The 27,344-nt window shown below is 36.6% G+C and overlaps 1 protein-coding gene across 5 annotated transcripts in view; it reads left to right on the forward strand.

Annotated features, from left to right (window-relative positions):
• The window catches only part of LOC139986509 (uncharacterized), an 85,164-nt gene that overhangs the window by 24,381 nt on the left and 33,439 nt on the right, over positions 1-27,344 (forward strand). For 2 of the 5 annotated variants that reach the window (XM_072001900.1, XM_072001898.1), the window contains 2 exons: positions 1,212-1,250; positions 2,417-2,663. In XM_072001900.1, coding sequence (XP_071858001.1) covers positions 1,212-1,250; positions 2,417-2,663 — 286 coding nt within the window. The remainder of the gene's footprint in view (positions 1-1,211; positions 1,251-2,416; positions 2,664-27,344) is intronic. The other 3 variants (XM_072001902.1, XM_072001903.1, XM_072001901.1) reach the window with 2 other exon arrangements.

Here is a 27,344-nt window from a genome sequence, read left to right on the forward strand (position 1 = left end):
ACTCAGAATCTGTAAAGACAAATTGTGTTAATTGCACGACCTGTTCTAAAGACGATATCTCGATGGCTCGTTACGGAAATATTCTCTCGTTCGCTTTTTGTGAGATTTGATTTCTCGTTCACGACGAATAGCTCTCGATGGTTCTTTTACCCTATGTAAAAATCACGTTTACATCTACTTGAGAAAATTCGTGAAAAATATTAATCGTGTTTACATTTTTAAATAAATCGCCCTTTTTAAATCTGTTGATTTATTCGTGCGTATGATGTATCGGTAGAACATTCGTGAAAAATATTCAAATTCGCATGACAAATCTCTTCGGTGCCCGAGGGCTTAATACGAATGTTCATCGGTATATTAAAAGTGCTACCTTTTCTGCTAGAAAGAGCATAAATAAATTACCAAGTTTATAATATAAGTTTCAGTTTAAAAATTATTATCGCGTAGGGCTTTGAATTCCGGGTCGGAGTCGAGCAAACATTGTTGAAAAATGGACTAAAATGAAGATGGACAGGTTTTGCGTATTGGTAATGGCCTCTTTTGATGCTGTCACTGTGAACGTAATAAAACTTTTGGGAAATTGTGAATTTTATTCAACTCGCTGTAATTGCTGTTTTGTTTAATTCATTTACGATATCTTGTTTATGAAAACGGTATTATACGTAATCGTTTACCTTTTCTCTTTCCAGTCCAAAAATTACAAATCAATGATTGTTATAAATAAATTAATTATGCATTAATGCATTTTTTGATTGGAAGAATGCATAAAAGAGTAAATATATAAAATAACATACTATACCGCTTCAGTTGTGCTACATTTATTTTCAGATTATCATTCAATGAATTATTTCGCCTAATAATTTAACAAATAATTCGTTGGCATAATTTGTTCAGCAATTATTTAAATGTAATCAACTCATCCAATAAAATGTTATTAATATCGATAAGTCCATTAATATTTAATCGAAGTAAACATAAAATCTGATAAATATTGATACTGCTATTTATCATTTAATTTCATTGCCTTTATGTGTAAAATTTTTAATAATGTGTAGTTTCTACGTGAGAAATAATAATAACACGATGTAGATATCGACGATTTTTTAAAATAAAATATGTTACCTTTACGTCTAAGAGAATGTTTCAAATAATCTTTTCTATTTATTTTCCATTTTTTGTTTTTTTTCTTTTTTCTTTTTTTTTTTTTGGAGGAAACTAGTTGGCCCTTTTTTACACCACAGTATCATACAGTTAAGTTTCTGCATCTAAATATTCTTCTGTTCAGTTCTGTTTTTAATCCGAACTTTTTATACGGCTGCGTCTTCGCAATCGCTCGTGTAATTACTTTCTTAATTACTTTCAGTTTTGAAAACTTTCAAATTATCCGAAACTCTTTAAAGCTACTCGCAGCTTTTTATATCATTATACATTGACCTGTTTATACAAAATAACCGAAATAAGAATTTTGATTTTCTCCACAAAACATTAATTTACAGCATTATAATAATGGCTGTATGAAAAGTTCATACGTAACACGAATTGAACGAATTTTTTACGTATTAATCTTTCCACTTTAACATAATAGAATATGTATCAATTTAGCATACAATAATAATGTAGCCTAAAATCAAATTTTTCTATCGTAGACTGTATGCAAATTTGGCTATTCGATCCTAATAAAAATTGCAGATAACATTTATTAATTAATAACACGTCAAGTAGTTTAAAACTAACATATAACACGTCTAAGCAGTAAAAAATCCTCAACGATAAAAATACAAGTAGATACGTACAATGACCACAAGAAGTAGATATTTGCACGTACAATACTGTTATGTACTTGTACGCGCGGTATACGCTACACGAAGTTAGAAATTCGCTAAATTTAGCTCTTTAATCCTTAGACAAAATTAAGGACGAGCGAATCACACAGCCTTCTGCGTACAGTCATACCTTAAGGGAAAATATCCTGCCACGTTATCGTAGGTTACGATTTTCTGCAACAACGCTAGGCGTTTGAAACTGCTGGAAAAATGGCTCCGTGTGATCGCTGATGGAGCAAAGTAGTCCTCGTTGGAATTCGATCGCAAACAGTGTTGTCGCAAACATATGCGAGTTAGTAATCTGCGCTCGAATAATTGAAAGCGTTGCCAATCAAGCAAAATAACAGTATTTAAAATAAAGCGATAGTAAATTCCTCTGTATTGTTAATCGTATTGCAGCAACAACTTGCTTCCTTCTCTGTTTATTTATCGTATTTCTTTCGGTATCAACGGAGTAGAAACTTTTTTTATTTTCCGTCATCATGCTGCTTTCCGCTTTCTCGTTATCATCTAAATGCAACAACTTACACCTATCTTACTATCGAAACCTATGATTAAAATCTCTCATTAAATTCTCCTCGCCCCAACAATAGGTTTCTACAAGCAGAAACCGGCCCTTGGGGTCATTTATCGCCCTCACCGAGGAGTCCCACAAGAACCCCGGCCATAAGTCCTGGAACAGCGTCCTCTTCGTCTCACTTGAGTCCAGGCACGAGCCCAGGCGGACCAAGTCCAACTAGTCCAGCTGGCACAGCTGGTTCAGCGTCAGGATCCCGAGCTCCAGGACCAAAGCAATATCGCGGAAGAACCAGCAGTATGCCGGCGGTTCCACGACACAGAGTAAGTCGTTACTTACAATCGTCATATTTCCTAATGAAACGATCCTTTTTTTCTTCTTTCTTTTTTTTTTTTTTTTTCTCTTATCAAATTTCACGCATTTCATCTTCACGGTATTAAACGTCTGTACTCACGTGACGATATTGCCAAACTCTACACGGAGCTTAATATACAGTTGACAGAGCCTCCGATATGTCAACTAACAGGGAAGCTATTTGATACAACTTTCGAATATTAAAACAATCACTTTCGTGATATTAACTTTCATTCGTTCAAACAGAGATCAAAGAGATGGTGTATTTGCTTTAACATCAGAGGGCTCCGTACCGTTTTGTCGCGCCAAACTGTAGAAATTGTCGACGCGAGAAGGTCTATTACGTTCTCTTTTAGCATTCGCCGTTTATGCTCTAACGCGTACGACGATGCATGTGCTAATGTTGGTCGAAAAGAAGCGTCGCTTCTCAAGAACGTAAGCGTGTACTCCATTAGACGCGGCGATACGTCCACGCCAGTGTACAGTCTGTAGAGGATGTTGTTGAGGATGATTGTTCGTGAGATTTATAAGACGAGATTGCTCGTTGTTGAAGCTGCCAAGTGTATTTAAAATAATTAATAAATAAATACAGATAATGTCGTTAAGACGCTCGTACTAACGGATTCGCTAATATACTCGCTGATTAGATCGCTGATAACTGCTAGATACTGTAATCCTTACGATCGCGCCCATTTATTTATACTCGTCGGGGGAGAGTCAGAAAATTCAAATTCGTCTATGTTTGAGAGTTGCACGTAGTGGTGACATTCTTTCCCCCGGAGTTTTTTTATTATTACATTTCGTGTTTCCTAAAAATATTGATACTCCGAGGCGAAGCAACAAAATGATTTGAATCTTCTAGCTCATGTGCCGCTACAAGTCTAAGAAGCGATCGGTAAGAGATTTTTCCTCGCTACTAAAATGTCGAGCGACGTGCAAGATGCTTCCACCCTACATCGCTACATTCGTTTACAGCTACGACGTCGTACTCGCCTCGCTACTGACAATTTCAAGCCGAATTTACAGCGTTTCGCTTTACATGAACACAGCGGATGAACGCTGCTTTCATCTCGTTTCATCCGCGCATGAAACAAGAATGAAAGCGGCGTTCACCCGCCGTGTTGTTGCCAAGTGAAAGAGCGTAAATTCGGCTTTAACGTCAGTTTTCGTGACGGAAACGCGCAGCAACGAAAGCGAGTGGTCGCTGTTTCGCGGACAGGTGCACGTTACTTCACAATGACGTTAGGATCAACGCGTTTAATACACGAAGCGATACTTCGTGGATAGAGCGGCTCTTTCCAACGCACACGTCGAACGTTCGGCTAACAAAATATTCGAATAGTAGGCGGCTCTGCTATACTTGGCTCTGCTATACTCTACACACTAATTAATTAGCACATAGCCAACGTGTATACGTACGTATTGCGTTTCTGTGGCTCGCATTAATTTGCCAAAGTATCGTCGAATGTGCCGTGTCACACGCCGCGCAAAAGCGTCTGCTGCAGCAATATCGACAGTTTAATACCTTCCCTGCCACGTGTACTGTTTTCCGAGACACGCTGAACTTTTCATTCGAGTAAAACGATACTGCTGTTGTTAACGAATAAAGGATGGTGAAACGATCGACAGACTCGTAACAAAAGCCACGGAAATTTGTGCAAATTTCTTTGATAGTAATGCATTTTCATTGACGAAAGTGACGAAAGCCACGATCCATGTTCCGGCGTAGTTCAAACGAAAGAAGATTAAATGGTTTTATCGATAAAAAGCGAATTTTATCAATCTGATGATTGAATTAAAAAGGAAACATAAAGGTATAGCAACGTATACGAGGAATACGTACGTATAAAATACGCGTCAAATAGATCGAAAATACGCCACGATAATGAAAGTGTTATCACTGTAGACATTATCGTTTGTAATTTAAATTTTAATAAGCTATAAACTGGTCTCTTCGCGTCACTTGCAGTTAATTGATGAGCTTTATCGTAAGCTTGTTTGCTGCAACGTTTCTCTTATGGCCATCTATCCTGGAAAGTATGATAATAGGGCACGTGTTTTTGTATTCAAACTTTTTATATACAAAACATCCATTTTTCTCTGCTATAGACTGTTCAAGATTTATCGACAATCTTTCCCTCTTCTCGAATTCTCATAAAATATCCATTTCCTGCCACCTGTTACGACTTTCTACGAGAAACTTTCACCCCTATTTTCATCTTCCATTTATCATAAACTCTTTTACGCTGCTATTTTAATGCTGTAACTCTCGTGTCTCGAAGGTTGATAAATTAATATCGTTGATTGGAAGAAAACACTTATGGAAACGAGCCAATTTTAACGAACGATTTATTAGAAAATCTAGTAGATACGCCACCGATTGTTAACGTTGTGCGTTTAAGGGTCAAATAACCGTCGGCCTTCTCATAAAACGTCCCTCGTAAAACGCCATAAAAACATAAACCAAGCGATCCGGCATAAATCGTCCGCAATTCTGCTGATAGAATTGATGCCGTGGGATCGAACGGTTCCCTTTAAGTTGGCAAATTTTCATCGGTGCCGGTGAAAAGCGCGGACAAGATGCTCCCTCGTTAAAACAATGGAATTACGTGTTAGCAACAAGATCAATAACGGTCCGGTTTCATTAATTTCTGGTTCTGTTGCCAACAGCCAAGTGAAATACGACGCAGCTACGTGATACACTTCAGCAACGTGCACGTGCACGTGCATCGTGAACAAAAATCGTTGCGTAGCCGACGTTTGTAAAACTGCGGGTTCGCGTCGACTATTATACTCTGCTCGTTGCATCGGGCTAACAACGAAGCGCGTGATCAAGATCTCGCGAAATAGCTGTTAACGACAAAGGTGTTAACGCTGCGGTGTTGTATTCAAATGGAATTTTGATAAGCGTGCTTCGAGTACCTTCTCCTTCTTCGCTCTGGTTTTATGCGTGGCATTTCCGCGAAATGCATATCACGTGCGATCCTAAAATTCAATCTTGCGATTAGCGATAACATCTAATGATACGGTTGTCGATAAATTCTATATGTTCGTGAAAATATTTGAACGTTTACTATAGAGAACTTTCACGAAGGTATTACAGATGTGTCTGTCGCGTGAAACATTTGGATATCTCGTTGGAGTTATAAAGAAACGTCGTGATTTTATATTAGCAAAATTCGCAGCTAATTTGAGAACAGAGATTACGAGATACGTGTCATCCTACATCCCACTGACCTCACTAAAGAAATAAAATAGTCAAACTCGAAGATGGTATCCAGCTGAGGGTAGCCATCGAAATGTTATTTAGCGAATAAGTTAGACAAATTTACCAAATGTCTAGTTGGACAAATTGTAAAGTACAAATTAAATAATAAAAAAGAATTCTACGAAGAAGACTAAAAAGAAAACATCCCTACTGATCTCAATAAGGAAATAAAATAGTCAAACTTGAAGATGGTATTCCGCTGGGGGTAGCCATTCACGTGTTATTTGGCAATTAAATTGGAAAACTTTACCAAATGTCCAGCTGGACAAATTGTAAAGTACAAATTAAATAAAAAAAAAATTCTACAAAGAAGACTAAAAAGAAAACACCCCCAATGATCTCAATAAGGAAATAAAGTAGACAAACTCGAAGATGGTATCCCGCTGAGGGTAGCCATCGAAATGTTATTTAGCGAATAAGTTAGACAAATTTACCAAATGTCCAGCTGGACAAATTGTAAAGTACAAATTAAATAAAAAAAAAAATTCTACAAATAAGACTAAAAAGAAAACACCCCCACTGATCTCAATAAGGAAATAAAGTAGACAAACTCGAAGATGGTATCCCGCTAGGGGTAGCCATTCGCGTGTTATTTGGCAATTAAATTGGAAAAATTTACCAAATGTCCAGCTAGACAAATTGTAAAGTACAAATTAAATAATAAAAAAGAATTCTACAAAGACTAAAAAGAAAACACCCCATTGACCTCAATAAGGAAATAAAATAGTCAAACTCGAAGATGGTATCCCGCTAGGGGTAGCCATTCGCGTGTTATTTGGCAATTAAATTGGAAAAATTTACCAAATGTCCAGCTGGACAAATTGTAAAATACAAATTAAATAATAAAAAAAAAAAAAAAGAGAAAAGGACGTGTCATCCTGAAAATACACGGTGTCCCATTTGAAGCTTCGCGCACAATTATTAATCATTGGTCGTAAATCTTCTCTAGGTGGATGAGCTTTCGAAATTTTCAGCTGAAACTTTGTTTCTTTTTTTTTTTTTTCTTTTTGTACGGAATTGCGTGTTATTGTTCAGGTAGGTAGGTTGTAGTTCGCACCGTGACGAATTCATCCGACTGTAATATGTCTCCCGTATCAAATGCCAACAGAGGGACGAAAATGTTCGGATAATGGAACTCTCGGATGGTAGAACGATCTCTTCTCTCATTGTTAAATTTTATTTGCTCGAGCAGACATCGTGGAAATCGTCAGTTCGTTTTAATATCCGAGAACCTCGTATTTCTCTACTGTCACGCTGATTATCTGTGAACCGTTAGGATATCTGAAAAACTATAAAACACGCGAAAAAATGATTGAAACGAATATAGTAGCGTATGAAGGGACGTGTATCGTGCTGTTATTTATACGATCTCGAAATGGTCCTGAAATGCCCAGTGATCCTCACGTTCAAGTTTTTAAATTCGTTTCAATATCTGAGAACCTCGTATTTTTTCATTGTCGTACGTTTATCTGCAAACACTTAGGATACCTGAGAAAATATTAGGTCGTCCGAAAAGTTTCTTTTGTTTTATAAAGAAATAATGGATGCACAACATTTTCCGTTTTATATTATTTTATCGAATTACGTATGATCCATTTTGTTCTTTCAAAATAAAAATCACAACGTTTGAAAGATTAGGTTCCATGTTTGTATAAAGATGCGTCGTTGTAAAAGACGTGTCTGTAAAAGAAAGACACTTTTCGGACAAGCTAATATAAAACACACGAAGAAACGATTCAAACGAAAGTCACGAAAGAGCGCCTATCGCGCTGTTATTTATACGATCTCGAAGTGGCTCTGAAATGCCCTGTGGACATTACGTTTAAGTTTTTAAATGGATCTCTCTTATTCTTTGTGTCGTTTGTCTTGTAGCTGACGTCAGAACATTTTGCACAAGATAACATCGAGATACGAGACGACAAAGCCATGCCACGGCATTAATATTATATCCGATATACAGCGCAAACAAATTGCACACTGGAATTATAGACGCACGCGGAACGATAGCAACAACAATGGTCGAAAAATGTCGGAGGGAAACCCGCAGGATCAAGAATCGCATTTACGCGAATCCCGCTCATTTGTGGATCGTCATACTGGATTATTCTGCGCACGTTGCAACGCGTTACATTACACGCGTAAAATCGCCTCTTCTCCACGCTGTGTACATCGAGTAATGCTAACGCCAGTGACACGGTAACTCTGCCGTTTCATCTCTCGAAATTGTCCTGCAGAAAATACATACGTGCGTACGCAGTATTTTGGAAATGTTCTGACGTCAGACACGAGAATGTGTAATAAAAAATAAATAAAAGAGACTCGTTTAAAAAATTAAAACAACGGTTGCTTCAAGATCGTACAAATATCAACTCATAAACATTTTTCTTTTTTTCGTATTTTCTATAATTTTCGAGATATTCAAATGTTCGCGGATAAACACACCGTAGATTAGTGTTCGTATTGGAATTATAAATTCGAGAAACAAACGTCGAACGACTTTCCTTGAGCGTAGATCTTCTTCGCTATCTCGACGTCCAGCATCGGAAGTTTAATCATCGTCCACTTCTTTTCAACGACCTGTGCATCACGCTTTGCATTTTGTGACTCAAACGGTACGCATAGTAGATATATATTTCCTCTAAGCAAGTCTAGCGTAATAAGAGACAGTGTTAACTCGATATAAACGAAATTATATCACAAGTTACACGAAAGTGTTTATCATACCGAGTTTACCATACTTTGGGTGAATCAAGTTACATTCTTAAACATTTAACGAATGTTAATATACATTGATGATACAGTGGTTGATATAATATTGTTAATCGATGTAGAAGAACTGAAACATGATAGCTGTTCACGATGTAGAACGGTGATGTATTCGTTTTACCACGCGAAACAATGTTTCATCCATATCAGCAGCAACGGTAACTGTATATCTTTTTTCCGAATGAAAGTTATCGGCGAGCTGTAACTTACTTATCGATCCACTCTCCTATATTAATCCAATACACGTTAGGATGTTGGGGAAGTTCGGAATGTTATTGAAGTTCACGCACACTATTTCCGAGGGTCGTAACGTTTTTGAAGTTTCAGACGTTAATACCTAAATTCTGTTGTGTATTTCGTGGAATTGAATAGGGATATAAGGAAGTCTTAACACTAGAACTACCGATAGTTAACACTAAGCTGTTTCTACCAAAACCAGTGAAAATGACTGGTCTTTAAAAAATTCATAATAATAGAATACTTTTATATTTATATATTTATTTATATATTTTATATTTATTCCTTTCTTATAGAAGGAATTCAATGTCATGTAATACATTTTTGTTGTAGTACATTGTAGTACATGTAGTACATTTTGTATTACATATTTGTTGTAGTAACTACTTGAAGAAAAACTCTACATCTTTATTTATGTATTTCAATGCCAGTACTTAGAAATATTCTAAATAAGAAGCGGCGCATATTATTGTATCGAGTATACATTACGTTTTGGGTTGCAAGGTGTTTTTTCTTTTTTCGTGGAGGAAATCCGCACGGACTCCCGCCGCTTCTAGAGGGAAGAGCTGCGTGGTAGTGTCAGCGGCGAGAGTCAGGCCCAAATATCTCATATTAGTCCCGACCCTGATCTCTGCCTCCACCAACCTCAGGCGATAGTCCGCCGGAGGCGTCCCGTAATTGGCCTCCCGGCAAAACCACATTGCCTCGGACTTCTCGGAGGATACCTCCAGCCCCAACCCTTTGATCGCGGCGACCTGCCCCATGTCGACCCCCATACCAAACCAACGTGTCGTCGGCGTAGCACGTCAGCGCCGAGTCTGGGAGCATCGGTGCCCGAAGTACCGTGTCGTACGCGAGTCCCACAGCAACGGGCCCAGTATCGAGCCTTGCGGGACACCACGGCACATCGCCCTGCCCATCATCCTTCCGCCCCGCCCAGTGTAGACGATACTACGGTCCCGGAGGAAGGCCCGGACCACACCCCGCAGGTAAGCGGGCACCCGATGGAACTCGAGGGCCCGGCTTATCCTGACTCAGGGGATGGGTTGCAAGGTCTAGGAACAAAGGAACTAATAAAGAGATTTCTATTTATGTTCCCTGTAGCCTCTAGCCCAAGCTATAAGCTTAACTTTTTTGGTAATGTCCTTTTGCTATAAATATATGAACGTGCTCCCTATCATTCCATTGTCTAGTAACACTAAGAGAGTAAGGATCCGAATCAGCATAAATTTATACATTGTACTTGTACTTATACCTTTAATTATTTTAATATACTTTTCTATTACAAGTTCATCCACTCGTTCTTCGATCAGTCAACCTCAACCTCAACGTTATTAATCCATCTGGGACCATGATCCCTAAACGAGGGTTGGCACATTTATAAAATTGTAGAATCAATCATTTTGACTGCTGTGGTATTTCCAGCGTTAGTATCTAGCGATCTAGCGACCGATCCAGAATTTTCCTGATATCTGATATCGTCATATCGAATGATACGCAATAAAAATTTGAAAAACGTGTGGGAAGTTGTAGAAAACGAGGAAACTGGTTAACTGGGGTTCGATAAACAGATTGCAGCACCCTTTTACACTTTGACAAGTACCAGTCATTTTCACTAGTATTGGTATAAGTAGCTTTGATACAAAATTATTTTCAGTTTGAATACATAAAAAAGAAAATACAATTCATTATATTCATTATTCGTCTTGTTTATTCGTCTTGTTTTTTTCTACTGCTAAATCAAATTTTGTTAATACATCGAATTACGTTGTATTATATGTTTGTACCTCAAGTTATCTAACCGTAAATCCTCTTTCTAATAGTAGCCATAAATACTTCGAAGCAAGAGGGTCATTTATCCCCAATTTCACCGTAATCTTTTCTTCTCTTCTTCGGTTTCAGAGCTGAAAATATCGCTATTTTTGTTTGTATTCATCCAAATTTCAAATCTTTTTTTCACCTGTATCTAGATACTGGCATTTCTTTGCACATATTTTCTACAGGCTCCGTGTATTAAAATACAGCGTAATAATAACAGAAATCATAATACCTGTTACACCTTTATTTTCCAATAATTTTTAAATTACTATACCTTCAAAAAAAAAAAAAAAAAATAGAAAAATAGAAAAATGATCGTCTCATCGTCAACAACAACTTGCTAAAAGCCTCGAAGTACTCGAGTTTCTAGTAAAAACGAAAATATACGCGTACGTTGTTTTAATAAAAAAAAAAAAATAGTAAACGTTAATAATTCTACGAGTTGTTACGACTTTAAATGATAAAACAAAGTATCTGAAAGTTCGAATAAATTGCAACACAGTTAAATGAAAGTGCTACTTTAATAGGTATATCGGACGTTTAATACGAACAGTCACAATACATAGGCGAGAAACAAGCGGACTCGAAAAGTTGGAAAAAATAAAATGAAAGAAAAAAATAGACATCAAAGTGCGTTCTTACAAAAGACAATTCGAAACGTCGACAATTGGTTGTTCACGCTTCGATTTCGAAAGCCAAGCCGACTTTGTGACCGCCTCTCGTCACATTCGCACAGTCGATGTTAAATGACAGACTTAACGTGGCATTCTCGTCGAGTTTCTGCTGCAAGCTCAAACCCAGCTGAAGATCGGTGTTGAATTTACAACGGAACGTCGATCCTTCGTCGATGTTACATTTCGCCGCGGCGCCTAGCGTCCATTTCTGCATTCCACCGCTTCTAGCTAGAATACCGTTGATTGCCGCGTCCCAATCCGAGTTTACTTGAAAAATTACAGAAACATCGTTTATTTCGTCGCTTCTATCTGCTGAAGATACTTTCTTTTTTTTTTTTTTTCACATTTTAATTAACATTCGTATAGATCTGTCGGTTCGCAAATTTTTGACATTTTTACATTTAGATTCAGAAATTTACAGACCTACAGATTCGTAGACTTACAGATTCACAGATTCGTAGATCTGTACATTTTATAGGTTTAGAGGTTCTGGTATTTCGAAATTTTGAGATCTACAGATTTGTAGAATTTAGGAACGCAAAGATTTAGGAAGCAGCAGATTCGAGAACTAAATTCGAGAATTTAGCGATCTGTAGATTTATAAATTAATCGACTCGTGGATCAGTAGAGTAGAAAATTAGTCAATTAGCAGATTAGGTGGATTTGTAAATTCCTAGACTTTTGGACTAATAAATTTGTCAACACAGAAGCCAGTTAAAAATAGATAATTCAATTTTCTCGCGTGGCTCTTTATCTTCAGTTATCATGAACACGAGCTTTGATGCTCTTTCGCAGAAGAGAATTTGTTACACCGTTTAATATTTCCTTTCAGTTTCTCATTACGCAATCCACTACGTAAGATAAACTCTCGACCAGATCCTTTGACTAAACACGTCAGGAAAGATTCTAGTTACGTAAAAATCGATAACGAAAGCATGTGTGCTTGCTATGCTTTTTCATATTTCAAGCACTTTGATGTATTCACACAGCTAGTCGTGAAAGCAGGAAAATCGATAGAAATCCACGGTGTAAAGAGCAAAAAGGATTTTCTATGCCGTCAGATTCATCGGCCCCAAAGTTCCTTCGCCATCAACGCAAAGAAAAATGTGTCACGTTAACGAAACGAACGAAACGAGAAGGGGAGAAGAAAAACTCGAGCTTTCGTGTCTCGTTGCTAGCACGTGTGAACAGTCGTTAATTCAGGATTATTTCCAGCCAGTATCCGATCGTTTATTTTCTTCCTGATAGATCCGTAATTACAAATTAGTGGCGTGTGAAGCGTAAACACGTCGGATTATAAAATATGCATGGCAACTATGAACAGCGTGGTATCAGAACGACGCTGGCCATCGTCGTCCATTTGCATCTTACGCTGCAGCTGGAAACTGTGAAATAGCGTAATTTAAAAAGACGTAAAAGATATGAAAAATAAAAACAGCTGTGGAACGTGAACGAGAAAAATTGATCGTTTAAATTTAACATTCGAAATATGATATTACGTAATGGATTTATTTTTATATTACTATTATTATTTAATAGAATAGAAAGAGACAAAGTATGGAAAAAATTTTTTGTCACACGTATATGGAAAAATGTCGTACGCATGAAAGAATTTTATCGGGGATTCAAGAAACGTTAGAAAATCGAAAATTCTAACGATAATTCATCGTTGATTATGAGAAATATTTATATCGTTTCGAAATCACGCTAAAATCCGTCAGTTTCTCTATACGATTGTTTAACATTTTGATGGAAATTCCGTCGCAAGAGGATTTTCCCAGAATTCGTATTTTGCTTTCCTCTCCTGTATTTTCATATCGAAGAGCGTACAGTTTTAGCAAACATTGAATACGAATTACGTTGTTGCTGTCCCTGCTACTGTTTGTTCAAATTTCCAAGGAAAAATTGCCTAGGGAAACATTACCCTGTTTCCTATTTTCGAAATTAAACCGCCGAATAAGTTAGAGGTGAAAAAGAAAGAAAAATGAAACAGTTACAAGTAATCGTTCCTTTGCCCGCTTTTTATACTCTGTCCGACTGTTGTAATTTCGTGTTACAAGCAACGTGATTAACTGTCAACTGCTACCGTGCGACTTTGACACAAGAAGTGATCGTATTCCTTATGCATCTAATTTTCTACGATCCAGCGATAATATAGCGACGTTGGAGAATGCGGCAAATCCAACTGTTTTGAAGCGGTCATCGCTTCCAAGAAAACTCTACATCTGATCTTTTAGTTTTCTCAAGCACCGAGCCATCGACAGCGTATAGACAAAAGACTGGGACGAAGGCAGACCATAAACTGGCTTCAGGGTTTTCAGTCATAGGGTAACACTGCTAGCATCAGCTCAATTATATTCCGATTTGTATTTACACTTCAGTATTTAAAATATATATTTTCTACCTTACAATTTATCCTTTGTATTCGCATACATCTAATAACCTCAACACCCACGAACCGTCGTCAAGAGCTTGAGAAAGGAGAAAGCTAAAGTCTGTAACTACTTTGCGGAAAATTTCGCTTTAAGGCTAAGGCAATCGTCTTGGTGTTTACCGTAAGATCGAATAATACTTTTCCATTACAACAGCATGGATTACAAAGTAATCGAGATAGATCGAATTTTCTCTTTTTCCTCGCAATTTCTGGGAAACGATAGCAAACAAGGAAGCTAATGTTATTGTTTCATCTTAGTCCAGGGGAACACGGTATAAATTTCAATATTTAGCGATTAAACTCGGTAATCCTTCGTCAATAGAGGCCACCAGAGCATTGCAAAGCTATCAACTTGAACACCGTGTCTCGTGTATTGTCTACTCGGTGCAGAAGCTTTCGAGAACTTGCTACGTAGGTCGAAATTTACCGGCCACGCAACAGATAATCGACAAGAAGTTTTGAAATTTCCATCAGGGAAGGATTCTCGTTTAACAGCAAAAACATATCCAGAATCCCACCTTTAACGTTTAATAAATTCCAATAAACCCTTCGGTCCTCTGGGGAGAGCTTATACGGGAAAGCGTAAACTTACCATTTTATCGTGAGAGTTGGTTAAAAAGTTCACGAGTATGAATCCATTGGAAAATAAATAAAAAGGATGATAAAACTTTCTCACGACATGTTGTTCGTTCCACTTAGCTATTTTAAAACAGTCGGCAAATATAATGATCTCTCACTTTTTAGCTGCTGTATATATATGTGTGTGTGTTCTAGTTTGTAAAGAAAAATGTAATTCAGCATAAAAAAAAAGGTACATCTGAAAAAACATATCGTATAATTAAAATAGCTACGAGCTTTGTTCCAAAGAAAATGAAATCCGATCGAGCCTGTATCATTTACAAGGGAATATCCCCAGCTCGCAAATTCCAGAAATTGTGAAACTTTCAGGATATGTAGACGACATATAGTCATAATATTACGCAATTTTTCCTTCTGCCTAAATTCACTGTACGTGGGTGAAATCGATCTCTGGAAATTCAGCTATTTCTCGACTTTGCGTTATAACTAGCTACGAAATTAACAAATTTTTTACTTTAAACGATAGTCCTAATTAAAAGAAGTAACTTTTGCCTGAAAAGGTTTTTTCTATCTCCCAGAGTTCGCGAATTACAACGCGAAATCATGAACTAGCCGGATTTTCGGGGCTCGGTTTCACCCCCATGAAGTCGTTTGGCCAGCAAAAAGAAATTCCATAGTCTATATATATCCTTTACACATCCCCGAAGTATCATAATTTTTGGAATTTGCGGCTTGGGAATCCTCCTCTTCCCTTGTTAATCTTTTATTTGCAACTTTTAACCGCTTAGCGGACTCTATCAGACCAAGTCTGAATTAAGCTGCAGCGTGTAGCATTTAGGCCAACTACCACTCCCGAGTATGGTTCACCACATGATAAAACTTCTAAATGGAAGAGTCTAACAAAAGTGATCACAGCTATCGCAAACGTCTCGTTGAGAAAATATCAGCTTGTCCGTAAAGTTCCTTTCGTTTCATAAGGCGATAATAGATGAACAACAATTTCTGTTTTATATTATTTTATCGATCCATTTCGTTCTATTTCTATTATTATATTCGCGCATAATTCAATAAACTAATATAAAAGAAAAAACATTGCGCGTCTATTATTTCCTTATAAAAGGAAAGGGACATTTCGGACAACCTAATATAAATTAGAATGTGTGTGGTGCTGGTGTACGAGCGTAGGCGAACGTCTCACTACACAGCGGCCGAAATTTAACCCCCGAACCTATCTCAATCTGGTGACACAATTCTATACAACACGACAATACTACGACAATATTGCGGTAACACCAACCGATACGAAAACTGACGACGTTTGCCAACGTGACGCATTGTACCATTTCCGACGGACGATTGTTCGTCACAACGAAGGGACCTTTCAGTCGTGTGCGACGCACGATCTTGAACTTCCATGGCGAAATTATGTGTATTTTCTGAGCGGGGAACATTTACGATAGATGGGATTACGGGTCTGCCAATTGACATCTCCAAACGCAATTTTTTTATGAAAAAAAATGGACAGTATTCGTTGGTCCACTTTGAGAAAAAAGAGAAAAGGTACGATGGAATTGAAAAATTTGACATCAGCATCCAGCCGTGAATATTTTTCATCGATTTTGTGAGTGGGATATGATTGTCCGCGATTTGCGCACGTTCGTGCACATTCGCCCGACGAGGATTTTCGATTATCCACTTTGCAAGAAAAAAGAGGAAATTGATGTTTATTTTTTAAAAATTTTTCACCAGCGCTCAACAGCTTCCATTGATTCGTAAGTGGAATACGATCGTCCACGTCGAAAGGATCGACTGTTCTTTTGGTAAAATAATCAATTTTCATTGAATTTATTTTCCTTGCGTAATGTTTCCTCGAAAACGATGAAATTAATGAAATTTGATAAAAATTGTAGCCAGAACATTTCGAGATGAACACTTTGCAGATACTACTTTTTATCGAAAAAAGAATGCTTTTGTCCTTCGTGGTAGCCTGACGAATCTACTCGAGATTCTCTGCTCGTTATTTTTCTAAACGAAGGGCACTCTTCCGCTTTAAGAACGCGCACATCGAATTTAGAATTACTGGTCGTAATTTAAAAATATGTAATTTTTATACAAATAAATAAAATTAAGTAAAATACATTTTTATGTAATTTAAATACGTAATTTAAATATAATTATAATTAAAAAAATAATTCTCGATAGACTAAAGCGTCCAAGCGTAAAATTGTCAAAGCATTTCAATATCTACGACGAAAAATATCTAGCCAGTTCCAAAAAATAGTTTTGCATTTTTCCAAATCGAAATATTCCCAGTACACTGTTCCCTACATAATTGCGCAAGGATCACTTTCGACTTCTTGTTCCACCTCTTAAGTCATTATTCTTTGAAGTGTCACGTACCCTTCAGGCGGAGACACATTTTCTTTTTTATTATTATTATTATTATTATTATTTAATTTGTACTTTACAATTTGTCCAACTGGACATTTGATAAATCAGGAGACACATTGCTCTTCTTCTTACCAACTGTTTAGATTATATGCTCGTGAAATGTTTATCCTGCGCCGCGGATAAGCACTCTAACTTTCATTAAGCTGCATTCAGCTTTTAAACAGCGCTATTCGAGACTGCCTCGTGAAAGAATGCAAAAGCCCAAACCGCTTCGCGTACTTTCGCACCACTGCGCGTTCGAGCAAACGGAATTTTTTAATCACAACTTTATCTTCTCTTCTTTTTTTGTTATGTGGACGAAGGAAAATTTTGGTCGGGTAAACGAATAAAGTTTGTTTTTTATAAAAATTTACGCCAGCTTCACAGACCTCTCGTGGACGTTCTTTGTTGCGTTTCTCTGCTCATAAACGTTTCAACGATGTGTCGTTCTCGTGAGCGAGCGTTGGCCTGCATATTGGGTTGGCAACTAAGTGATTGCGGAGTTTGTCAATACCAACGAACGACAAAATCCGCAATCACTTAGTTGCCAATCCAATAGCAAGAATCGAAGCGCTCGTAGGAAGCTCCAAGTGTAAGTGGCAAGAAACGAATCTTTCGGGAACAAATGAAACCTTACGTGTTAACGTAGCACAAATTCATGAGAAAGTAGCGTATCTGTAGAAAATCGTATATTTGTCACACCTTTGTTCTAAAGAAAATTGGATATTTCGTTCGTTTTATCGAGTATGTGTGTGCACAGCGTCTCGAAAAACAGACGAATGTAACTGTTCCATTGGCGGTGTTGTATGGAAGACGGTGAGACGAAGAAAGCGCTGAGACGCGTGCAAATGTAAATCGACGAAGATCCTAGAAATCGTTTGTTAAATAAATCTAAAACTATCTTAATATGAATTCTAAGAGTAACCTTAGTGTTCCTTTACTTTTATTTCGGCGATTAAGATCCACGATTCTCAACACGTTTACATAGACAACATAGACGCCAAGAACAATCGACTAATATCTTTTATCGGCTGCTATATTTTTGTCTATGGGGGAGACGACGCTGCGGCAGCAAGACCGCGGATTTTTCTGCGTTTGTTTGAGAAATTCAAAAGCGCAGAATTTTACAAAACGTACATGTTAGAATTTAATCTTGAAGTTAAGATTAATAATCTGTGGGAGACACAGTGTTTACGTTGAAATAATATTCAGTGATGTTTATTAAACAGAACTACAGAACCAAATGTATATAATCGAGTGATATAATTAACAACGTATACAAGAATTGTTGATTGTTGGCCAATTACTTTCACACTAGACTTGGGTAGTGACTCATGATCCCTTAAATATTTTGAGCCCCACTCTCTATACAGTAATGAGTATGACCTGTGTAAGTGTCCTGTTCAAATGCCTGTGTGGGTGTCTGTGCAATGGTATTGTGCCTATACGTGAAATATCGTTGTATTCCAACAGTACATAACACTGAAAAGATACATGAAATATCCAAAGTATAGCGCTTTCTATAACACTTGATAGGTAAAATGAATTCGTAGCGAGATTTCACTTGTTCAACTATTAAAAGTTTCTTCCGTTTTATAAGGAAATAATGGATGCACAACCTCTTTTGGTTTTATATTACTTTATCGAATTACGTATGATCCATTTTCTTCTATCAAGATAAAGATCACAATGTTTGATAGATTAGGTTTCATATTTGTATAAAGATGCATCGTTGTAAAGGACGTGTCTGCAAAAGAAAGACACTTTTCGTACAAGCTAATGTATTCTGAAAAATGTGAATTGATATAAAAATCCGCTATCCATGAATAATTATTTAGAAAGGGAGATTGCACTTAAATTCTATACTCTTGCACTCTCGTTAGTACGTAGAACGTTTCACGTTGAAAGATCAAAGTTTTTCCATTTTCGTACGTACAGTGTTTTCTATGAACACTTTTCGATTATGGTAAAGAACAACCTCGGGGCATAAAAGTAATTAAAAATGACCTGCTATCGAGTATGATAGCTCGCGATGCTCGCTTTCTCTCGAGAATAATTCAAGTGAAATAGAACTGCAACCCCTTGTTCAATTTCCTCCGACTACGAGTTCCTTTGCGAGTGCTTGTACGATATTCGCAACATTTTAACGGAAGCGTCGTTCGCTCATCAGTCAACCGGAAACCACGATGAATTAACGGAACCGTTTGCTTTACGAGAAATGTCACTATCGTCAGGGAAACGAATTTGGAACCATTTTGCTGGTTTCGGAGAACGAGGACAAAAATCGATTGGTTAGAACGAACCTTAGGAGCTTGGAAATGCTTGTCTCCTCGAATATTGTTAATTTTGTGGGGAAGAAAAAATGTATCGGGGAAACAACTGTGTGTTTTGTACGATCCAATGCGTTACAGCTTTCGTACGATTAATTTCGATTTTTGGCTGATGAATAATTTAAATTTTGATAATTTCAATGGGGAAAATTTCGTGGCTATCTAACGAAGGGAATTGTGACACGGAAAATAGAGTAAAGTTAAAATTGAATTTAACGGGGACTTAAATTTGGTCGAATAAATTAAAAGCAAATAATATGAATAATAAAAAATAAATTTGATTGATCGATAAAAATATTATACGTGAGAGTAATCGATTCACAGTAATTTTCAGTACACCGTGGCGATAAATATTTTTCGAATATTAATTAATATTATGATAAATATGAAATATTATTAATGATATTTATGTTTCGTTAATAATAATTTATAGATACTTATATTTCATTTAAATTATACGATACGTTTAAATTGTCCGTAAACAAGATTCAAATTATTCGAAGATAAATCGCAAGTATTTCTTCTTTAATTTTTTAAAGAAAAATCGCACCCGATGCGCCAATTAACTATCGCATCGATATTAATCAAGGCAAAACTGAACCGATTATACACGTTGAATTAATTCTGTTAATTACATCAGTTGAATGTGCATTCGCGTGTTAAACCAGATCCATACTAATTTTGCGCTCTAAATTGCCAACGAAATTATATTACCATTACATTTACTTTAACCATCGTATCCGTTACGTTCGTTCTCGTTTCTTTTATAACGTTAAATATAAAAGATTAATAATATACTGTTTAAAACAAGAAAAAAGCAAATCGGTTTTGCTCTTGTCATGGGCAAAGAAGAAACGTGTTAAAAAATTTTAATTAAAAATAGATTGAACCAGCAGCTTCGCTATATGTATATATACTTTAAAAACTAAAAAAAAAAAAACTAAAAAAAAAAGAAGGCTTATAAATAGTAGACTGCGAATATTTATGCATTTAGAAGAAACTTGCATATGAAAATATATACACGAGATGCGAAAAGATGCAATATGTATATCTTTTGAAAAGAGTATTCGTTATAATATTCCATTTAAATTCTGCTTCTTCGCTTATATTCATGGAAGAATATGAAATTACACAGACATCCACAGCCCGGGTATAAATGTTTGCAAAAATTTGTGTTTAAACATCAACCTTCTTTTCTTTCACATTTTTCTACCGGTGATAACAAAAAAGGAACGATGTAGAGATATAAAAATACAAGAAAAAAATGTTCACGTTTCAAGGGTCAAATTATGTCAAGTATGTAATTAAACAATTTAGAAGTTTCACTGCAGTCGGTTTTGTTAAATAAGGGGAATGCAGAAAATTTGCAGTCTACGGTCATCATAGAATGTAATGAAAATTTGTAACCTTTGTACAAGAGGGAAAGTCCGTACTCGTACGGTATCGAGGTGCATCGAAAGTGGAAACCAACGTCCTGGTAGCTGAAGGCCAATCCCAGGTCGTTCTTCGTCATTTTGTTCGTTTCCGTGTTGTAGCCACCTTGATAACCGATCAGGAGACCCTTTACTGCGGTGACTATGGAGCCCAAAATATCCACGTTCGACTGCGCGTCGCTTGCTGCGAATAGAACAGATTTTATGGTCGAGAAATTCGTTGGATTCCGAGGAAAATTGTTCTTGGCGGAAAATATTACCGATTTTTATGCGAATTCGTACTTTCGAGAGTATAATTTCAAAAAATAGAAGCATCGACAGAAAATTATTTTATCCAATTTTCAAGCACCGTAGCAACCACCGGTATAATATTTTAAACGTTTTATATATTTTTTCGTATTAAATACGTTTCGCGCGGTCTTGCACTTTGCCCATAAAATGCATAAAACTACGCAGTCTAGTTTTCACAAATCGTTTCACCTCTCCGCGGGCACCAGGAGTTTCGTGAAATTGCGAAAAAATTTCATTTTTTAAATAAAGTTAAATGTCAATTACAATGTGTGACGCATGGATGGCGAAGAATAATAAAATAAAAAATAATTTGGATATATATATTTATTTCGGTAAATGGTCGAATATTTTCATAACTGCTATTACTATCAATTTTTTGTTTGTTTGTTCGTTAACGCCCCGTGACAAATTCACAATTTATACGAACATTCGGTAAACTGCTGTATCGTTTTGATCGATCAGCGAGTAGATACTGTGCCACATCGGACAGTATCTGGGTCTATTACCAGCAATATTAAGATATTGTGCGGTGGTCAGGTCATCCGGATGTGCTTTCTGCAATCTTCGAACTAATGTGTACAGGCTGCGAGCTGGGCTATTTGGATAATTTTCTAGCCGAGCTTTATATTTGTTTGCAAAGCGTTCTATTTCTTCTTCGTCTGTTCTAACACGTAGGTCTTTCCCGAGGTCATCGTTACAAGCGTACCACGGGCCATTTACAATCGTGCCAAGTATTATCGACTGCATTGGTACTATCTTTTTAATGCGGCTGTCAGCTATTGTTCCCCGTGATTCGATGCCTTACGTCCACATGGGTCTTACGATAACTTTGCATATTAATAGCTTCGGGATTCAAGGGGGTGTCCTGAATTAGAATGTTCTAAAACAGCATCTTTTTGTGATTTTTTTTAGAAGACAAAATTTTAACAAATTATTATATATTTTTCTTCTCGATGAACTAAAAAAGGTCGTCAAAGTTTATTTAAATAATTGTTATAGCACCTTAAAGTTCATTTTTTTCTTTCATAAAACACATTTTTTCTTTAAACCAGCCAAAATTTTTAATTTCATACTATTTTCTGCCTTTTTTTTTTAATTTAATTTAATCCTTTTTTGGTTTTTCGTTTCGGTCAAGAATTACAAGGTAGAACTTTCACGCCGATTGAAAGCTGTAGCTCATGAAATAGGCTGAGAAATCTGTTGCAATTTTCTTTTTACTTCAAAAAATTTTTTTGCATTCGTTAAATATATATAAAACCATACCTCAAAATTCAATAACTTCATTTCCTTCTTTCCCTTCTAAAAAAAAATCACAAAAAGACGCTGTTTTAGAACATTCTAATTCAGGACACCCCCTTAATTACAAGTATCATCAACTTGCTGTAAACCAACGCGTCTATCTTCCTCTGCTATATTTACTCGTTTATTTATTGTTACCAATCCTCCTCTATCGGATTTTTCACAAATCTCCGGTTTTACGTTACATTCTCTAATTCTCTGGTCATTTTCGAAGTATACATGTCGCTTCACGCACGACGAAATAAACAAATTTTCAACGAACCATATACATTTTACAAGGAATAACATTTCATTTAGAACTCGATAGAGTAGCTCTGTCCTTCCATCAAAGAAGATGATTTACGGAATCCTACGCCGCACCATATCAGCAACTTCGATCTCCTATTCGACTTTCCACCACGCAACAAAGATATTGCATGGTAAACTATCCTCTGCTGCGGTTCTACACAGTTTGTTGGTAAACATCGAACGTTCCATCCAATTGGCGACGTCGTGCCCCCGATGTTATTCGATATCCGACATTGGTGTGACGCGTAACATGCGGTTGAACCACAGTTATTACGGTTAAAACTGGGAATTATACGTAAACCGCGTGGCAACAGTGATTTTCGCCTAATATCGATTTCATTCGGATATCAGTGACGGCTAACGAACTTTGCAATATCGAGTTACGTTTGGCATTTCCGTTGCCTCGCTGGATACAAATGTCAGTCACGTGTGTGAAGGTAAGGTTCAGTTCGAAGATACGCACACATGGATATTTACATAGGACGAATCTCATTTCCGTGTACGTAAGCGGGACGTTGTTAAAGCGGAAAGGGAAGAAGGCAATTAGGAAATTACAAATTGCGGATCACCATCGTCTTTAAATATTGGAACGTATATCTTGCTGTTACCGCAGAAGTAATACGCTACTTTCTTCGGTGATTGATCGCCGTTATGTTTCTTATAATTGATCGATCGTCATGCCCGCTACGAAAGGGCAATTCCATCTTGGTGTTCCCTTTGACACGCCGCCAGATTCGAATAACGTGAACCTTCGAATTCGACTGGCCGTGAAACAGTATGCAATTATTATGCACGAGAAAACAACGGAACTGAGACTTTCAGTGAAATAATTCGAAGATGAAAGCAATTAAAAATGTAGCGGCTCTCGACAGCAAAACTTTCCAACGGTTTCTGTCCCATGGCTTGCCACACAAAGACTCTACCTAGGGACGACGGCAGAGCGGTGATTTCTTTTCTTTTTTTTTTTTTATTTGGTAGGCTTTTTACAATCAATTCTCATACAGAATTTTAAGTAAATACGCGTTCCTTTGTATTCACATACGTCCAATAACCTTAACACCAGGAAATATCATCCATATTGTGTAACAACAATGGCTAATTCAAATGAAGATTCGTTACACGCCCCTAACCCTAATGAGAACTCGGCATATATAAGTACATGATGTAATGAAATCTGGAAGCAAATAACAAGGAATGCAATAGAGAAATGAACAATGTGAATGGCAGAACTGGTCAAAGCAATGACGGAGAAACGCGGTTAACGTTTTTGACAAATAGGAGAGGTGCATATTGTTACCGTTAAAATTAGACGTCTGTAAAATAAGGTCTCTCTAGAACCAAAGTACAAGTAATACAATAAAATTCGACTAACGTCAAACAATGAAATCAACTAACAGATCGAGCACATCGCGTTGAAGGCTTGCTTGGTGAATTTGGCGCCGACTTTTATCGCTCTGGCAGTTGTTTCCGGATTGTAACTAATCTCCGAGTTCAGGCCAATATCTGGGATTATCGTCTGTCGAAGAGCATAGCCCAGTGTAACCGTACCATCTGTTGTCCATTTTTGCAGAAAGCTTCCATAGTCTTGCGTTTTATATTCTGCATCGGCGACGCCGGTCAGCTGTAATTGGAAAATCGAAAATGGACGACTTTAATAAAAAATCCCTCGATACCGTGCTAAATAATTTATCGTCGATTGTTTTCCTTCTAGATGAAAATTATAAGAGAATTCCCGTACGAAGAGATCCGAAGAATTTCATTATCCGTAATAGCCGTAATTTCGAAGCACAAGTCGTTTATATCTTTAAAAACTGGTATGGGAATTGCGCGCTTCGCAGCTTTTATTCGTATTTCTTACTATTTTCCAATAACACGATAGTCGTTTCGTTAGTTAGGCGGAGAAATGTCATAATGGAAAATAATATCACGACTGAGAAATAATTATTTCGAGGATTTTGATCAATGCTTCGACTGTTTTCGTGGATATCGAGAACGATGTGTGCATTGTCCTTGACAAAGTATAGTTTCGATTTGTTTAACGATTAAAAACTTTATGAACACATTATGAACAGCGATAAGACACAACGTAAACTGTAAAATATTTAAAACGCTTAAGTTTTTGTACAGTTGTGATACTTCTGCGAAAAAGTTTATCATATCGGAAAGTGTCTTTTTCCTTCGATCTTTTGCATAGTAGGTTATTTACAGTGCACGATCTAAAGGATGTTCGAAAGACGAAACGCAAAGTACATTAACTCTTTGCACTCTGAGCATTTTTTACGATACGATCGATCGATAACCACGGCACACGCTTTGCTGCAGCACAGTGAATCTTTTTGAAAGTCTTGTATAAATCTCGCATCGTATTTGCATTACACGTATCTATTATCATTACTCTCTGTGACAAAAATTATTGCTTAGGAAGTCCAGATATATCGCGCTTAAATGTGAATTTGTCTTTTATATCCGTTATAGCGTCTGCTATCAAAGTATACGTTGATAATAGTATATCACGGTAACAAAAAATATATCCTTTCCTTTACAAAACATCTGATAATATTCTATGCTTATGTATAAAGCATAGTCAAACTCGAAGATGGTATTTCTCTGTGGATAGCCATCCACGTGTTATTTAACAATTAAGTTGGAAAACTTTACCAAATATCCAGCTGGACAAATTGCAAAGTACAAATTAAATAATAAAAAAGAATTCTACAAAGACTAAAAAGAAAACACCCCACTGATCTCAATAAGGAAATAAAATAGACAAACTTGAAGATGATATCTAGCTTGGGGTAGCCATCCACGTGTTATTTAGCAATTAAGATGGAAAACTTTACCAAATATCCAGCTGGACAAACTGCAAAGTACAAATTAAATAATAAAAAAGAATTCTACAAAGACTAAAAGGAGAACACCCCACTAATCTCAGTAAGGAAATGAAATAGTCAAACTCGAAGATGGTATCCCGCTGGGGGTAGCCATCCACGTGTTATTTAGCAATTAAGTTGGAAAACTTTACCAAATATCCAGCTGGACAAACTGCAAAGTACAAATTAAATAATAAAAAAGAATTCTACAAAGACTAAAAAGAAAACACCCCACTGATCTCAATAAGGAAATAAAATAGACAAACTTGAAGATGATATCTAGCTTGGGGTAGCCATCCACGTGTTATTTAGCAATTAAGTTGGAAAACTTTACCAAATATCCAACTGGACAAACTGCAAAGTACAAATTAAATAATAAAAAAGAATTCTACAAAGACTAAAAAGAAAACACCCCACTGATCTCAATAAGGAAATAAAATAGACAAACTTGAAGATGATATCTAACTTGGGGTAGCCATCCACGTGTTATTTAGCAATTAAGTTGGAAAACTTTACCAAATATCCAGCTGGACAAACTGCAAAGTACAAATTAAATAATAAAAAAGAATTCTACAAAGACTAAAAAGAACACACCCCACTGATCTCAATAAGGAAATAAAATAGTCAAACTTGAAGATGATATCTAGCTTGGGGTAGCCATCCACGTGTTATTTAGCAATTAAGTTGGAAAACTTTACCAAATATCCAGCTGGACAAACTGCAAAGTACAAATTAAATAATAAAAAAGAATTCTACAAAGACTAAAAAGAAAACACTCCACTGATCTCAATAAGGAAATAAAATAGACAAACTTGAAGATGATATCTAACTTGGGGTAGCCATCCACGTGTTATTTAGCAATTAAGTTGGAAAACTTTACCAAATATCCAGCTGGACAAACTGCAAAGTACAAATTAAATAATAAAAAAGAATTCTACAAAGACTAAAAAGAACACACCCCACTGATCTCAATAAGAAAATAAAATAGTCAAACTGGAAGATGGTATTCCGCTGGAGGTAGCCATCCACCTGTTATTTAGCAATTAAGTTGGAAAACTTTACCAAATATCCAGCTGGACAAATTGTAAAGTACAAATTAAATAATAAAAAAAAAAAAGTATAAAGCTCGATACGCTATTATATTCCATATACGCAGTAGCAAAAGATTTTGTAAGACCTACGGAAATTTGTGACTTTTTACGAACATGGAAGACTACTCGAACTGTTGATCGCGGATCGGTAGAATCTCCAGTGTAATGTACTTACTCGTTCTTACTTGTTGCGTCCGGAATTTGCATAAGTAAGTACATGCAGAAGGTTAGTAATCGCGTAACACTCGCTTCTAAGCGGGTTACAACTTCTTATATACAAAAGTAATTATACTTGGCGATAATAGTATCACGAAGAATTTCTCAAAATGCGATCGTTCGGTCGCAAATTATTTTGGTATTACTTTTACTTTGTTGCTCCGGTCGAATTACTATGCTTCGATGTTCAGATTATTCGCCCCACAATTTCGATATTTAATCGAAAATACATAGAAAGGAATAGAATTTGAAGGCAGAAACGTGGTAGAAAATTACCTTCGATGTGTCGCAGTCCAAGCGTAAATCGCTGCCCATTTCCAGCGTGTCGATAGACCTCGATTTAACACCCAATTTGATAAGACTTTTTCCATAATGATAGCCAGTTCTAAATACATCTCTCGCGTTTGTACCCAGATCCTTAAAACTCGGCACACTCATGTCGTGTTACTTCCGGAAGGTTAACACCGACTAACGCACCAACAGTATTCGATTTAGCTGTAAAACGTTGCTGTTTTTAGATACCATAAATACCTATAGAAAGACGATGATTAGGTATTAACCTTAATGTATTTAACGCTCACTATCATGGAATAGCAAGAATATTTTTAACTTGCAATTAAAAATTA

Source organism: Bombus fervidus, chromosome 4, assembly GCF_041682495.2.
Source record: "Bombus fervidus isolate BK054 chromosome 4, iyBomFerv1, whole genome shotgun sequence".
Lineage (NCBI taxonomy): Eukaryota > Metazoa > Arthropoda > Insecta > Hymenoptera > Apidae > Bombus > Bombus fervidus.